The sequence below is a fragment of the Lonchura striata genome, chromosome 22 (assembly GCF_046129695.1).
Source record: "Lonchura striata isolate bLonStr1 chromosome 22, bLonStr1.mat, whole genome shotgun sequence".
Classification (NCBI taxonomy): domain Eukaryota; kingdom Metazoa; phylum Chordata; class Aves; order Passeriformes; family Estrildidae; genus Lonchura; species Lonchura striata.
In genome coordinates this window covers 5,198,127-5,211,057 of record NC_134624.1, presented here as the reverse complement: position 1 = coordinate 5,211,057, position 12,931 = coordinate 5,198,127, and the positions used below count along the sequence as shown (strand labels likewise).

The 12,931-nt window shown below is 59.6% G+C and overlaps 1 protein-coding gene across 19 annotated transcripts in view; it reads right to left on the bottom strand.

The window, feature by feature from the left end:
• Positions 1–9,630, bottom strand: part of GRIN1 (glutamate ionotropic receptor NMDA type subunit 1) — a 39,543-nt gene extending 29,913 nt beyond the window's left edge. For all 19 annotated transcript variants that reach the window (XM_021533698.2, XM_021533701.3, XM_077787863.1 and 16 more), the window contains exons 1-2: positions 9,328–9,630; positions 4,970–5,104 (exon numbers count right to left, since the gene is read on the bottom strand). In XM_021533698.2, coding sequence (XP_021389373.1) covers positions 4,970–5,104; positions 9,328–9,585 — 393 coding nt within the window. In that variant the 5' untranslated portion in view covers positions 9,586–9,630. The remainder of the gene's footprint in view (positions 1–4,969; positions 5,105–9,327) is intronic.
• Positions 9,631–12,931: the final 3,301 nt, after the last annotated feature.

Genomic DNA, 12,931 nt, shown 5'->3' with positions numbered 1-12,931 from the left:
CACAGGCACGTGGGCTGCACTGCAGGGCATGAGGGTGCAGGGATTTGTGCACCCTCATCAGCCAATTTTTTGGCAAATAACTGTTAAAAAAGATCCGTGGTTTTTGGCACAGCCTCTGTGGGACAGCCAGCACAGAGCGTGGGCTCACTCAGCTGCACCTGGGGTGTGCTCCAGGCACCTGAACTCGGGGCTGTCATCACTCCCTCCCCTCGGATCAGCACACAGCAAAAACTGCTCCTCACTGCAAATCCACACTGGCCTTGGAAGGGGCTTTGTAGGTTCCTCACCCCTTGCTGTGCTCTGAGTGTGCCTGGTGCCCACCAGAGCTGGAGTGGGACCATGGCAATGGCTCACACCACCCCCAGACCTCCCAGAGCTCAGCCCTGTGCTCCCCCACTTCATTCTACCTCTGCAAAAGGGCAGCAAATGCAGGCTGGGGTGAAATCAGTGCCCAAGCTCAGCAGGAACCCAGGGGGCTGGAGGCAAAAAGCACCAGAGTGAGCAGGGTTGGGAGGCTGGGGACATTTCCTGCAAGGTGGGCAGCCCTGGCACAGGTGCCCAGAGCAGCTGGGGCTGCCCCTGGATCCCTGGCAGTGCCCAAGGCCAGGCTGGACAGGGCTGGGAGCAGCCTGGGACAGTGGGAGGTGTCCCTGCCATGGCAGGGGTGGCACTGGATGGGATTTAAGGTCACTGCCAACCCAGACCAGTCTGGGATTCTGTGATGATTCTGTGTGGGGTCAGGACTTGACAACTGCAAATATCTGATGCAAACCCATACAGAGAGGAGCTGTTTGAGGAGATGATCCTGTGTGTGTGTGTGTGTGTGTGTGTGTGTTTAAAAGCACAGGCTGTGCATGCACAGCTGTGAGCCTGAACCTGCAGAGCACGGCAGTGCATCCACCCCTGCAGGGAACCTGCCTGGAGCTGCAGTCCTGTGCAGCAGCCCTGAGCTGCCCTGGCACGGGGGTTTTATCCGCAGAGGAAAGGGCATGGCAGTGCCTGTGTCCCAGCAGGGCCTTGCTCAGCGCTGTGAGGGGAGGGTTTGTCCAATTCTGCTCTTCTGTCTGCCCAGGGGCTCACCCAGCTCAGAGCCCAGGGCTGGGGGAGGGATTTTTCCTACAGGCTGAAGGGAGCAATGTGCCTTTGCATCAGTACCTATGGCAGCCCCTCTTCTAGCAATGCACTCCCCAGCTGAGCTGCCTGGGCAATTTCACAGATTGTCAGAGATCCCAGTCTGTAAAGCTCCTGAAAATTTGGTAAAATTCACCAGCTGGGCATGAGAAAGAAGTGTTGGCCAGTGTTTCCATGGAAGGGGCCTGCCCCACATGGCAGCTGTGGAGGTGGGAGGGAGCTGGGATAGCTCTGGCACAGCTCAGACAGTGCAGGGAGGGGTTCTGGGGGCAGAGGGGTGGGGAGCTCAGACCAAAGGGCACTCTCTGCCTTTCCCTGCAGTGCACGGAGAAGGGACGGGCTGGGCCATGGTGGGGCAGTGGGGCTGCTCTGTGCTGCTCCCAGCTGGGACCTGAGAGCCTGTGGGGATCTGCTGCCAGCTGCAGGCTCCATCAGGCCATCTCCCACTACCCTGGCCTGCTCTTGCACACTCCAGGCTGCCCTCCTGAGGGTTCTCCTGCCCTCCTGAGTGATTTCCTACCCTCCTGAGTAGTTTTCTGCCCTGCTGAGGGCTGTCCTGCCCTGCTGAGGGTTCTCCTGCCCTCCTGAGAGGTCTCCTGCCCTCCTGAGTGGTTCCTGCTCTGCTGAGGGCTGTGCCCCCACTGCCAGGACAAACATCTCTGTGCTGCACCAAGCAGTCTGTCCAGTCATCACTTGTGGGTGCCAGTGAAGGAGCGCTGACCCTGACCTTGGTCAACAAGAGCCACTTTTGTCCCCACCTGCACCTTCCCACCCTGGCTGACAGGGCTCCTGCTGAGCATCGACTGCCAGTGAGGCCAGGAACACAGCAGCAAACCCTTTTCAGTGAACAAGGCCTGTGAGGGCCTGGAATGGTTCCTCTGCGAGCAGAAACCAGAGGGAAATCCATGCCCTGGCTGGAGAGACAGACAGACCTCACTTAACGACCTGGGCAGGGTGCTGGGACTGAGAAAGCTCTCCAATTGCAGCATGTCTAAACTCCATTTTCCAGCTCTTCCAGCAGCAGAGCTGGTCTCTTAATTTATCAATTTATCTCCCTGTTCCTCTGCTGCAATGATCTGCTGTGGGGCGGTGAGGGGCTCAGCACCCAGGGTGTCCCTCCGGCCCTCGGGTAGGTCCCATGGGTGAGGAGCTCAGACCTTCCTGGGCCGTGCATCCCCGGGCTCTGCTCCCACACTCAGGGGCAGCTCACATTTTTCATGGTGCCAGCATGTCACTGCCATCTCGTTTGTTGCAGCTGAGATGCAGAGCAGATATAAACACCCCCAGCGGCCTGTGGGGAACAGGAGCACTGAGGGAAAGTCAGAGGGGGATTTTTGCAATGCTCAGCCCGTGAGATCTCCCCAGAGAGCTCTCCATAGCCGTGGACACCACGGTGATGGGAACCACTCTGCTGCCTTTACCTTGAGACTCCTTCTCTCCTCCAGTCCCTGCTGACCTCCCTCAGAGGTGATGGGATCCCAGAGACCCCTCCTGGCAGGCAGTGCTGTGCTGGGTGCTGTGAGGGTCTCAGGGAAGGAACAGCCCATGGGATGTACAAGGAGGCCAAGCCAGAGTGCTCTGCCTGATAACTGCAACATTATTTCTAGAACAAATAGTTGGATACTGGAACAGTAAAACTCACTTCCCTCGGGTATCTTTGCTGAAAGACTGGTGCAGCTCACAGACCACTGTGCCTGACTGGACATGCTCTGAGAGCATCAAAACCTGTTCCTGCTGGGACCCACACCTTTCCTCTCCTGGTAGCCTTGAGAGGACCAAAATCAACCCAGCTTCAGCTCCATGTGAAATTCAGCTAAAATTGTCTGATGCCTCCAAAACCAAATAGGGGCGTACATAAAAAGTGATCCTACAAGCTTGTTTCCATAGAAACTAAGCTGAAAGATATAATTTCCTGAATTAAAACAAAAAAGAAAGCAAGCTGATCTCTGGAAGCCAAAAAGGGAAGAGCAGAAAATCCCTGTCACGAGCCAGCCTGTCCTGCATAAGGTGTGCAGAACCTTCCACTGTCCTATACCACAGCTCCACACCCCTCTGACCCCCACTCCACACTCACCTTTGCTGTCCCCTCCACTGTCTAAGCATCCTTTGTTCCTCTACTCAGTTCCTGCCTTTGCCCCATCTCCTGCCTGCAGCTCCATGTTCTTCAGAGAGCTCCAAGCCTTGGTGGGCAGGAGGCTGAGCACGATGCCAGCCAGGCAGGAGGGGTGCTGGGGTGCTGGGGTGTTGGGGTGGGCAGCCTGGGCTCCCTGCCCAGCCTCTGCCAGGCAAGTGTACCCCACAGCCCCAAAGCTGCTCAACACCCCAAATATTCCATGGAGAGCATCTCCCTGCTGGCACACTGAGTCACCTCTGCGGCCATGGGTCTCTCCTCCAGCCCTGGAGTGAGCCAGGGGTGGTTATGAGGCTGCTCTGCAGAAATCACGTTTTAAAAAGGAAAGGACTGGCAGAAGGAGAGGACAGGGTCAGCCCCTGGGGGTGAGCACTCCAGGCCAGCAGGATGGGCAGCACAGGTGGGCAGGGCAGCTTTACTGGCACAGCCCTGCAGAGGTGGGGCAGAGAGCAGGTGCAGGGTCCCCTCTCCTGCCATGCTGGGCCCTGTGACAAGGATCCTCCCAGTGACATTCCTGTCAGAGCCATCTCCTCCCCAGAGCAGCAAGAAGCAAATCTGCCCTGAACAATTCCTGCCTGCTCTGCCAGCTCTGCTGCCATCCCTTTCCATCTAACCATGCCTGGTGGGACCCTGCCAGGGTGTGCAGTCCCCAGCCCTGCCAGCCACCATCACCATCACTGCCGTGGGCCTGGCTTGCTGATCACCCTGCCATGGCTTCCCTGGTGGGAGATGCCAAAATCTGCTGCTGCTCCAGCCAAGCAGTGCTGCTGCTGCCTCTCTGGGAGCTTCTGCTCCTCCTCCTGAAATTTGACTTTATTTACCATGTAGGTGGAGTGACTATTTTTGCACTGAACATTTACATTTGTGAATATTCACATTTTCCAAGCAAAGGCTGATTCGTGCTTCGAAGCAGGCTCGATCTCACCCACTGAGCTCGTGTGCCTGGATGAAATCCTGCAGTGGCATTTGGAAGGCCTGGCTCTGCTCAGCTCCTCCTTTTGCCTTTCCTAAAGCTTTAGGTTTGCCAAAAGGGCTGTGAGCTGAGGGCCAGGGCAGCACCTCATTGCCCAAGCACCGCCTGCACATGGCAGGACCTCATCCAGCCTGGAAATCTCTGAGTTCCCACAGGGACAGCTGAGACACTGAAATCTGAACCTCTGTCTTGAGTGCTGGCCAGACTGAATGTCATGTGAAGCCTCAGGATATTCTGTTATCTCCCCTAGCAATATCCCACAAACCCAGAGAAGTGAATGCAACCAAACAGCCTCCCAGCCCCAGAGAGATCCTGCCCAATGTACAGGCTCCAACAGGATCCTCTGCCCCTCCCAGGCCCCCAGAGCCCCCAGGACCCCCTGGCTGTCAGCAGTGAGCAGGGCAGTGAGCAGGGCAGTGAGCAGGGCAGTGAGCAGGGCAGGAGCCAGCTCGTGCCTTTGCCGGGGCTGGAGAGCAGCGAGCCCGGCAGCCTGGCAGGGCAGCGCTGCAGAAATCATCTGGCACAATGTAGGTCAGCACTGGCAGCTGCAAAAAAATGATGCACCCTGGAATGCAGGGGAGAGAGAGAGAGAGAGAGGGAGATGTAGGCTGGGCTGGAGAGACAGCCAGAGAGACAGACACAGAGAGAGTGCAGACATCATGAACCCTCCTGACGGGCACTCTTGATTTACAGCACATGTATGAGGTACCAGAGCAGAAACATGCAGCAGTTACCTTATCAGAATATATAGACATGCGTGTTGTCAGACCAATGACAGGGATCCTGTAGAAGCCAGCTGTGTATGATACAGGTGTTGGTGTTAGGTGATCGTTGGGAGCAGGAGGGTGACTAACTAATATTGCATAGACCTGTAGGACAGGATACACGACACAAACATTATTTCGCGGGAGCGCAACGGCCATCCAGCGTGATATTTTCCCCCTTTTCTTTTCTGCAATGCTAAAGAGCCCCATGTTAACATGATAATGGCATCGCAATTGCTCGGAATGGGGAAGCGAGGGCTGTGCTGGGAGCCAGGGCTGCTGTGCCACGGCTGGATGTGATGGCTCTGCTCAGGGTTGTGTCCTAATGGAATGCCGTGCCCAGCCGCTCCGCTCGCTAAACTAATAACTTCCGTGGATTACAGATTAAAGGGAAGCATCTCCCTTCCAGTCGCACTGTGTAATGCGATTTCTTTAACCACACATTTAATATTCGGTTGTAATTCCCCTCTGAGGACTATTAGGAACAAAGTGGTCAGCCGGGAGTGTGGCGGGAGCGGGAGCGCGGAGCCAGGGAGCGGAATCAGCCATCTGGCCTTGGGCACATGGCAGTGGCAGAGCGCGGAGGGCGGGGGCAGCAGCCGGGATCTGCCCTCGGCCAAGATCTGGGCTACGCCAAAATGGGGAAGGAGGATCCCGGCAAAATTCTGCTGTTACGGCAGAGCTGGGATTTTGGTCTCCAGCAGGATCCTACTTTGTGTCAAAGGGAGAAGAAGGAGCTGGGTACTCCCTGGGGATCCTTTATTACACCAATGCCCTTTTGCAGCACAAGGAGTGTCCCCAGCTGGTGACAGGTCTCCAGCTAGGGCGAATCAGTGCAAGGACTTTGATGTCTGGAGGAAATAACTCTTCCTTCTCCAAGCATCTGCCCAGCACCAGGGCCGGAGGGACAGATTGCCAGGGTGGAGAGGAGGATGGATCCTGACTGGGAAAGGGCCCTGGGGTCTGGGGGGAAGAGGGGCGATCCTGCTTGGCTTTGGGAGGGAGTAAATTGAGGGTGCAGAGGGAGCTGAGGCAGGGGCTGGAGAGCCTACGTGGGAGTAGGGAGAAATTGCTGGAGAAGAGGTTGGGAATGCCCTGGGGATGCAGAGGAGGGGCTGCCCGGGGCAGAGGTGCCTGGTGCCGGCACAGGGGGTGAGGCCCTGGGGCAGGAGCAGGCTCGGGGGCAGCGGCGGGGCCGTGCGGGGCTCGGGCTGTGCCGTGGCGCACGGCAGGAGCCATTCTGCGGGCTGCCAGCCCCTGCTGTGCCTCGCAGCCCCCGCTCGGGCACGGCGCCAGCGAGCGGGGACCGAGCGGGGACCGAGCGGGCACAGCGGCCGGGACAGCCCCGGCACAGAGCGGGCACCCCGAGCCCGGCACCCCGAGCCCAGCCCCGGCCCCTGCGCTGCTCCCGCAGGGCCGTGCCCGCTCCGTGCGGCGCTCCGCGGCTCTGCCGGGGACAGGGCGTGAGGCGGCACGGCCGCGGCATCCATGGCCGGCAGCGCTGGAGGGAGGCCGGCTCCGTGCGGGACCGCCGAGCCTCCCCTGCTGCCGGGGCCAGCGCGGCTCGGGACAGCCCGCCTGCCCGGCCGGGCCCCAGCCCAGGGATGTCCCCAGCTGTCCCGCACCTCTGCCGCGGGAAGCTGAGCTGGGAAGGCGTCAGCTCCGTCCCTGCAGCCCCCTGCCCCGCTGTGTGTGCCCGATTTCCCTGGCTGGGGCGGTGATGCTCCCTGCTGGGGCCCGTCACGCAATTCGGGCGCGCGTTCGCACCGCGCACGGGCCCGCGCGGACCTTCCGCGTGTGCGGGTGTGCTGAGGACGGGCTGGGTCTGTGCTGGCCCGCCCGTGCCCCGACAGCCCCGACTGACGGCCTGGGGGTGTTACCGAGCTCTGCACCCCGGGCACACGCGGGGCAGGTGGAGAGGCTGCCCGGGGCACCCCCGGCTGCGCCCACCAGCACTGAGGGTTCGGGCTGCACCCCCAGGTGCGCTGAGAGTGACCCGTGGCCACAGGAGGGACATCACTCTGCGCCCAGTCATACACAGCACACACAGTCTGTGTCCGTGTGTCTCTGTGTCCGTGTGTCCCTGTGTCCGTGGGTCTGTGCGGGTGTGCCTGCGTGTCTGCACCCCCAGCCGTGCGTGCCCGTGTCTCGGGTGTGCGTGTGGCAGTGGGTGTGTCAGGTCCCTCCACGCAGGTGTGTGTGTGTCCATGTGTCACAGCAGCTGTGCACGCTGGAATGAGTGCAGACATGTTGTGTGTGAGCCCATGTTTGCACAGCAATGCGCGTGTGCACATGGAGTGTGTGTGTGCACATGGAGTGTGAGTGTGCACATGGAGTGTGTGTGTATGGAATGTGTGTGTGCATAGAGTGTGTGTGTATGGAGTGTGTGTGTGCATGGAGTGTGTGTGCGCACATGGAGTGTGTGTGTATGGAATGTGTGTGTGCATGGAGTGTGTGTGTGCACATGGAATGTGTGTGTGTATGGAATGTGTGTGTGCACATGGAATGTGTGTGTGCACATGGAATGTGTGTGTATGGAATGTGTGTGTGCACATGGAGTGTGTGTGCACATGGAGTGTATGTGCACATGGAGTATGTGTGTGCACATGGAGTGTGAGTGTGCACATGGAGTGTGTGTGTATGGAATGTGTGTGTGCATAGAGTGTGTGTGTATGGAGTGTGTGTGTGCATGGAGTGTGTGTGCGCACATGGAGTGTGTGTGTATGGAATGTGTGTGTGCATGGAGTGTGTGTGTGCACATGGAATGTGTGTGTGCACATGGAATGTGTGTGTATGGAATGTGTGTGTGCACATCACGTGTGTGTGTATGGAATGTGTGTGTGCACATGGAGTGTGTGTGCACATGGAGTGTATGTGCACATGGAGTGTGTGTGTGCACATGGAGTGTGTGTGCACATGGACTCTATGTGCACATGGAGTGTGTGTGCACATGGAGTGTGTGTTTGCACATGAAGTGCAGCCTGTGGGCATTCCCACATGTGTGTGAGTGCACAGTCTGTGTGCACACACGTTGTTCCCCGTGTCCACGTGTCCCCCCAGTTTGGGGATGCCCCTGTGTGCTCACACCTAGCTCTGTGTGTGCCCGCTGTGCCTGTGTGTGGTGTAGGTGTACATGCATATTTCTGTGCATGCCCAGCATTGGGTGCACATCTATGTGCACAACTCAGGGCATGGGGGCCTGTGTGTGCCCAGGGGCTGTGTGTGTGAGTCTGTGTGTGCCCAGGGGCTGTGTGTGTGTGTCTGTGTGTGCCCAGGGGCTGTGTGTGAGCCTGTGTGTGTCCAGGGGCTGTGCCTGTGTCTGTGCTCAGGCTTTGTGTGTGAGCTCATGTGTGTCCTGCTATGCATGTGGGAGCTTGCGTGCACCCCAGAGTGCGTGTGATCCCTGTGTGCCCTGAGGGGTGGGTGTGTGTGCCCGCATGTGCCCCAGGGCTGTGGGGGTGCCTCTCTGTGCCCCGGGGTGCTGGTGTGAGCCCGTGTATACCCGGGGGCGTGTGATGCCCATGTGCACCCTGGGGCGTGTGTGTGAGCCCATGTGGGACCCGGGTGGGTGTTGCAGGTGGCCATGCGTGCCCCGGGCAATGTGTGCGAGCCCGTATGTGCCCAGGCTCTGTGTGGGTGCCCGGCTGTTCCCCAGGGTGTCTGTGAGTGCCTGGGCTGGGTGTGGGTGCCCGGCTTTTCCCCAGGGTGTCTGTGGGTGCCCACATGTGCCTGGGCTGTGTGCAGGTGCCTGGCTGTTCCCCAGGGTGTCTGTGAGTGTCCGGGCTGGGTGCAGGCACCTGGCTTTTCCCCAGGATGTCTGTGGGTGCCCAGGCTCTGTGCAGGCGCCCGGCTGTTCCCCAGGGTGTCTGTGGGTGCCCGTGTGTGTCCGGGCTGTGTGCGGGAGCCCGGCTGTTCCCCAGGGTGTCTGTGAGTGTCCGGGCTGGGTGCAGGCACCTGGCTTTTCCCCAGGATGTCTGTGGGTGCCCAGGCTCTGTGCAGGCGCCCGGCTGTTCCCCAGGGTGTCTGTGGGTGCCCGTGTGTGCCCGGGCTGTGTGCGGGAGCCCGGCTGTTCCCCAGGGTGTCTGTGGGTGCCCGTGTGTGCCCGGGCTGTGTGCGGGAGCCCGGCTGTGCCCGGGGGTGCACGGAGCGCGCAGCCAGCCGCGCTTACATAAAGGCTGCAATGCGGGCAGCGGCCCCGGGCCCGGGCAGGACCCCGCACGCCGCGGCTCGGCCGGGGGGCTGCGCGGGGCCGGGGCGGGGTGGCCGCGGGGCGGCGGCTCGGGTCCCGCCGGGGCCGGGGCGGGGAGGGGGTCGCCGTCCCGGGGTACCTGGCTGGAGATGAGGTCCTCGCAGACGGACAGGGCCATCTGGATGGCATTGGGCTTGTGGGTGACGGAGGTGGCGTTGAGCTGAAGCTTCCAGGTGCCGTGCCGCTTGTTGGCCTGGTTCACCGCCTCGCGGAAGATCTGCTCGTGCTTCTTGGTGCTCAGCACCGCGCCGATATTGACGATCTTAGGGTCGCAGCCGGCGCGGGCGAAGGACGAGGAGAAGAGGAGGGCGAGCAGCAGCAGCCGCATGGTGCTCATCCACGGGCGGCCCGGAGCCCGCCGGGCCCCCCGCGCCCCCCGCCCGCCCGCCCCGCGGGCCGCCCGCCCGGCTCAGCGCGGCCGCATCGGGCTGGCCCGGGCCGTGCCCGGCGCTCGGCGCGGGCGCTGCGGGCGCTGCGGGCGCTGCGGGCGCTGCCGGGCGCTGCCGGGCGCTCTCCCCGGTGCTGAAGCGCCCTCGCCGCTGCCGCCGCTCCGCCCCGCCCCGCCCGCCCCGCGCTGCCGCAGCGCCCGCCCCGGCCCGCCCCCGGGACCCCCGCCCGCCCCGGCGCTGCGGCAGAGCCCCCCTCCCTCCCTCCCGCGGGGTGCTGCGGGGTGCTGCGGGCTCGGTGGCACCGCTCACAGGGTGCGGGCCCCGCTGCCCCGCGTCCCGCACCTCCTGCGAGAGCCGCTCGAGCGGGAGGTGCACAGCTGGTGCGGGGCTGAGCTCTGGGCGTCCCGCTCCGCCCTTTTCACCCGCAGTGCCCTTTCGGGATCTGGGCATTCCCGGTGCCCTGAAGGCACGGACACGCCAGGCATTCACTAAACCAGGGACTGGGGATAAAACACGGTGCATGGGTTTGTTCTCCACATCAATATTCCCAGTTATGCAGCACCTCTGCGCACTACCGCAGCTCTGCCTGGGGACGGCTGTGTGTGACATGGACTCTGTCATGGTCTGTGTGCACTCCAGTGCTGGGGAACCCTCTCTTGACCAGCCCAGCCCCTGGGCAGAGATGTTCAGTAGACACTAAGCCTGGTTCCTTGGCTTCACTCTGTCCCTCCAGACAGAGCCACCACTCCTCCAGACATTAGCTCACAGGGCAACCAGCCATTTTCCTCCATTAAATTCACCAAATTACTCTGGGATATGACCTTAAGATTTCTCTGCTGAGGAGATTTCTTGGGGTTCTCATCATCTACCTGTTGCTGGGCTACCATTAGCCTCCCTTAAGGAAATGGAGGCACAGCAGCCAGTGGCCCACATCTGGAGGGTAGTCCAGCTCCATGTCAGAAAGAGACTGAGTTTCTCTCTTGGACTGTGTCTGTCCCATTACAGGGCCAGAGGGGTGAGGTGGCCAGAGCAGCACATTGCTCCCCAGACCTGCCACTTCAGCCTTTTTGGAGAAAAACAACAGGGTTTCAGGTAGTGAGAAGATGTTGCTTTGTCACTGCATGGGACAAACACCACAGCCAGCCCAGGCAGGGAATAGACCGAGCAGTGCAGAACCAAAACCACCAGGGCTATTTTCACACCGCCATTTCTGGGGTGCTGCTGCAGCCCACCTCTGTCCTTCCTTTGCAACGTGAGTTGAAGCAGAATATTTTCCCCCAACGCAAATTTTCTCACTGGCATCTCTGAAGTGCGAGTTGCCATGGAAACCATTTTGCCTGTGTCCCACATTGCCCACATGCAGGAGCAAAATGGCCGTTGTGTAACGCTGCAGGGCTCAGCGTGCCGGGCTCGGGGGCTCTGCAGCCTCCTCCAGCACTGAGACCCTCTCAGGAAGCTGCAGACCACTGCTTGGGGAGGCAATGAAACCCATGGAGGTTGTGATGTGCTCCGTGAGAGAAGGAAAATGGCCTCACCTCGCCTTAACTCTTGCAGTGCTTGGCGTGGAGCTCCACACCAACCCTGCTGTGCTCTTGGAAAAGACTTCCAGGAAAGCTTAACCCTTTTCAGTGTCACCATGTCATTCCTATGCCCCCACGCATGGAGCTGAAGGCCTTGCTGGATTCACACGAGGTGGGTTTGTCTTGAAGGGACAAAGGGTGAAAGCCAAAGAGGGCTGCATCCCTGCCCTCAGTCTGCACAGAGCTGACTCCATTCCCTCCTCTGCCTACCAGGTGCACCTGCAGTGGGTTCTGTGGGAAGAATGCTCTGGAGTGGGCTGCACAGACCTGGATCCTGGTGGGTGCGATGGCTGTAGATTAACTAAGTGAAGACCTGGCCACAGCAGGTGGCTTGGCAGGGAAGACAAAGGAAAAAGGCAGGCTTTGGAACGTTATTTGGAGTGCAGGAGCTCTTTCCCACTAATGGCCTGGAGCTCCCTGCAGGGTGAAGGAGTGCAGCTATTGAGTCCCTCCTGTGCTACCCAGGACTGTGGGATGATCATGCTTAGGATGGAGCCTACCGTGCTGGCAGGCTTTTCCCTCTGTGCCTCTATTTTTTATCTCCAGAGGCTCTTGTTTTTGGCACAGTTGTGGAGCTCAGAGAAATGCCTGCTTCCCTCTCAGGTCGTGCTCCCCTCGGTGCAGTGCTGGCAGCAGAAGCAGCCCGGATGACAATGCCCCACAGCCAGCACAGATGTTGTCACCACACGAGTCTCCCTCTCGCTGTGTCCTCAGGCTCTTTGATCCTCTGAAGGCAGAGGAGCGTGCAGGGCTTTCCCAGCAGGAGCTGTGTGTGGGGAGCACAGCCACATCCCCCAGCTGGTCCTGGCAGCCAGGGATGCTCTCTGCTTTCCCCGTCGCTGCCTCCTGGCACGTCGTGGCCACCTCCTTGGCCATGACTGAGGGCGAGAACTGACCTGGCTTGGCAGGTAGCAATTAGTGCAGTGTGATCCTGCTCTTCATGCGGCACCTCCTGGATGCAGGGCTTGGACACGACATGGGAGAGCTGTGGGTGAGGTGTCCCCTCACCAGTGATGGCTGTAACTCCTCCCAAGGCCAGAGTCACCCAGGGTACAACCTGGAGACCTCAGAGGAGCAGCGCTGAACCCAGCTGGAAGCTTCCCCTGCCTCGGGGTAAGGCAGCAGTCCTGGTGGTAGAAAAGGCAATAGGGAATTTCATAGAAGACAAAATTAAATATTAGGAATATGCAGTTTGTGCCACTCCTTGTGGAGCTACCAAAAAATTCTTCTTTTGAGAAAGCTGAAATGGAATTGAGAGCAGTAACTGCAACACAGGCTGTGGAAATGCTTCCTGTGTGCAGCTGCAAGGTTAATCTGAGGTGTAAAATGGAGCAAAGCACATGCAGAGTGCCCATGGCCAGGCTCCAAGGCCTGGTACTGAGGAGATGCCGTGGGACGTGGGTGTTCCTACAGGGATGAAAGGATTTGCAATGGAGTTGCCACTTCAGTATTCCTGCCTTTGCTCTGGAAGCAATCAGTGGTGATAAAATCTGTGAGACAGCAAATAATGATGCCAGATCACTTGGGCTCTTTGATAAGCACAGAACTGGAATGTATTTTAGGACAGCCAGTGTAGAGCCATGAAAACAGAGGCAAGTATTGCTGGTCCTGCTCTTTGGACATGACTGCAGATCCAGTGGAGGCACTGACGGTATGTGTGGTCTCTAATACTGACCTGCGGGTCAGAAATCATGAATTTCCAAACAAAAAGGTG